Raw genomic sequence first — 3462 nt, 5'->3', positions numbered from 1 at the left:
GAAAGTCAGTGAAGGATAGGATGGGAGGGAAAACTTGTGGCATTTGTGCTTATTTGGACATTCAAATTGCCTGAAGCATGAATTATGTGCGGAGAGCGAATCAAATTTGGCTCGAATTCATTCCTTGTTTTGTCCGCCATTGAAAGTCGGTGAAATGAATGTAAATAAGCGTGAAGATTCGCTTAGTGACTTTGACTCCAACCATTGGCTATTGTTCATTGAAAAGTAAATTGAACTTTCCCTTAGTTTTTCCAGCGCTGCGAGAGTTCCAATTTTGTGAACAATGCTTCAAAAATTAAAGATATCCTTAGGTTTATTTTGCACAGTCCACGAAGCTTCAAACTCTATACTGTGCATCTTTATACTCGAACTCTGTACAAAAGGAATTATCGGTGTAGTTGAGTAGTCTTAAGGGGAACTTAAAATTCCGCATCAGTGCGTTCGTAATTGATGCTATGGTTTTCGCTGTGGGCACCTGTTCCTTGACGAAAATGCTGATTGATCCTGGAATAATTTGTAATCTTAAATATTTGATGAAGCACGTCGAGTGGTTCTTACTCATGTGTTGAAGTTTGTTGTAGCGATCTCTATCCTGATAGCAAAAATATTGCACTATGAAATGATCGTCATCTGTTTCGGCAAACTGCCTCCAAAAGCTGTGGCCCTGAAAAGTGCGTTTTACACACTTTTCCTGCAGATAGTTTGGGTGGACTGCGTACAGATACCAGCTACCAGTGAACTTTGCGGGGAATAAACACAGTTACAAGTCTTTATTTGAGGTATTAAATTATATTTAACTTACCGCTGACGCTTTGGAAACCTCATTGGGTAGTGGCATAAACTTTGGACACTGACCAGCAAAGGTAAGCCTCTTCTCCTTGCTTAGAGTTTGGCCAAATACCAACACTAAACTTTAGTGAGAATTGTCATCGAATAAATGGAATTTCCGAGGTCGTACCTTTTGGGACTTACCAAAGAATCCTCAGCATGTCCAAGGCGTGTTGCATATCCATTCTTAAAGCGAAAACAAATGGCAACAGTTACCACAAATCGAGTTGGTCACACCTTGTTGAAGCGTTTGCGGAAATAAATTGTATAGTTTTTTCCAGATTCGTTACACAGCGTTACAGATTGATTAAAGGCTATTGGAAGTATACTGTATATTATTTACAGGTCACCCAAGTCCCAAGACCAAGTCCCACCAATACGGTACACTCAAAGACCTTGACCGCAATCCTTTCCAGCCAAAATCAGACCAGTTTCTTTCAAAGAATAATCAATTATTTAAATGCGTGGAAAGTCATTTGGCGGTCCTCATTAAAACACAGACGGGCGAAAAAACCTCAAAGGCCACAGACAGCCAGAAGAAGACGAGTCAAGTCTGTTGCTCACCTTTCACCAAAGATGGAGCGGCTCAAGAAGGACTCTGTCATCTCCAAGACGCCTCCAAGTAGTAACACACTTTCCACTAATGACATGCAATTTAAAGGACTTTAAAATAGTTTCGCCTAAAAGTGTGCCAGCCGCTTGCGGCATGTCAATGTCATTATGCAAGAAATGGCAGAGTGACGACGCGACGGAGACGGCGATTGCAACAGCATGCTGCTGCAGCAGCCGCAATCCTCTTGTATTTTTCTCTTTTTATAAATAAATGTTCATGGATACAGCCAAATACCAACAAGCGCATACACAGGCGCACATTTACATATGAATATGTATAACAATAAATGCATTTTTAACACAAAATATAACCATGCTATGATGTACGAGTGTGTGTAAGTATGCGTATGCGTGGCTGCACTTGTATGAGAGATGGCAACAGCAAGCCGAGACGAAAGCAGCGGAGGTCGAGCGAGTTTGTAAAACAATTTTTATGCTCCAATTTACAATCAAGACACGCACCAGAAATTCATTGCCACCTGAAGCATGCGGGAGAATAAAACAGAAAGCGGACAACAACGACTGACGAGCTGAATTGTGATGGCCATTTCTCGAAATTCGTTTAGATTCTTTATAGAATAATTTTGGCTTTTGCATTACCTAGATTGCTGAGAAATTACAGAGATTAAATACTGCTTGCATTTCCTCCTTGAAGATTGCTCTTTCCTCCCCACTTTACCAAAATTACAGCTATATTTCTCACTTTCTTGGGTATTTCAATAGTCTTCTTGGATTAAGCTAGATGTAAGTCAGTGCACCTACAATACTCGTAAGCATGTCTTTGAGAAAGGAGGCAACTGAAGGGAAATTAAGTGATTATGAAACTCCAATCCCAATAGCGGCGTTTCGTTGCTTTTTATTTTCTCACAAAACCACACAACAAAGCTAAGAGATTCTCGAAGGCGAATTATTCACAGAATCCCAAACACACTGAAGCTCATTTCGTGTGTATTTTATTTCCGACTCTAGGCAAATTAATTAGGAATAAATCCAATGCGATAGGCAACACTCGCACACAAATCGAAGAAGCGAGCAACTCAAAAGGTTTGTTCTGCAATTTTGTGTAGTGGCAGAGGCAGTCGAGTGGGAGGGAAATAATTACACAGCACGCAGCAGACAATGCAAGGTGAAAATTGCATTTTCAGAGCCAGAGCCAGAGCGGGGCGCTCCAGAGAATGATGGAGTGGTGGCTGTGTGCCGTATGAGGGCTTTGGGTAGTACTCGCATTACATGCTTCTTAAGTATCTTTCGCCTCATACGTGCCTAGCGTCGTGGGGGCTAAAGATATTTATACGAACTTGTTGGTTCTGTTTCGTTTGCGAGCAGGAAGGAAGGAATGAAGGCGGATGGAGGAAGGAGGAAGGAGAATGTAAAAGGGTAGCGAGAAAATGCATTTAACGAAACTTGAACAAAATTGTAATGTAAAGAAGGGGAAATTATACAACTTGTTGTTGCTGCTCCCGCTCCTGTTCTTATTCCTGAAACTGAGCAAGTCAAGAAGTTGCCTGTTCCTCCCGTGTCTCTGCTTTTTGCAGCTAGAGATGGAGCTTTCTTCTACTTTTTCGTTGTTTTTTTGTTGGGAGAAAGTGAAGTCTTGGCACCTTTATTTAAGAGACAGCCCCAAGGAGCTTTTGTTGTTGTATGCAAGAGATTTACTAGCAAACGTGAGGAGGAGAGCGAAGACCTTGGGAAGTGGTAGGGGAGGCGACATACATATGTTAGGTCTCCTCCGTTGTCTGAGGGAGGTACCTCCGCCAGCATAAAGTCATTAAGTGGGGGAAATGAAAATAAGTTTACGCTTGGTAAATAAATCTCTTTGATTCTCCACTTCTTCGCTTCGTTTTCGTTTTTCGAACTACTGAGAAATACTTTAATTAAATTTTTATAAAAATCACTGCACTATTGAAAATGGAAAAACTTAAAGGAAATTTGAAACAGAAACATGATTTTGGAATCTTATTATTTCGTCAATGACTTTCACTTATTAACTGCTCATCGGGAAGTGTTCATTGGGATGATTTT

General features: G+C 40.8%; 1 protein-coding gene across 1 annotated transcript; it reads right to left on the bottom strand.

Moving 5' to 3' along the window:
• Positions 1-325: 325 nt before the first annotated feature.
• LOC117900704 lies at positions 326-940 on the bottom strand. Its single transcript, XM_034811158.1, has 3 exons — positions 803-940; positions 559-739; positions 326-504 (listed from the first exon to the last, which is right to left on the bottom strand). The coding sequence occupies exons 1-3, from the start codon at positions 836-838 to the stop codon at positions 338-340; spliced, it is 384 nt and encodes a 127-aa protein (XP_034667049.1). The 5' UTR covers positions 839-940; the 3' UTR covers positions 326-337.
• Positions 941-3462: the final 2522 nt, after the last annotated feature.

This window comes from Drosophila subobscura, chromosome U (assembly GCF_008121235.1).
Source record: "Drosophila subobscura isolate 14011-0131.10 chromosome U, UCBerk_Dsub_1.0, whole genome shotgun sequence".
Taxonomy (NCBI): Eukaryota; Metazoa; Arthropoda; class Insecta; order Diptera; family Drosophilidae; genus Drosophila; species Drosophila subobscura.
This window is presented reverse-complemented; position numbering and strand designations above follow the sequence as displayed.

Excerpts from the sequence above, each read along its gene's own strand:
- LOC117900704 (XM_034811158.1), bottom strand. The coding sequence starts at position 838 with ATGCCACTACCCAATGAGGTTTCCAAAGCGTCAGCG. Across the intron at positions 740-802 it reads AGGTTTCCAAAGCGTCAGCG|TTCACTGGTAGCTGGTATCT; the intron begins GTAAGTTAAATA and ends TTCCCCGCAAAG. Across the intron at positions 505-558 it reads CAACAAACTTCAACACATGA|GATCAATCAGCATTTTCGTC; the intron begins GTAAGAACCACT and ends AAATTATTCCAG.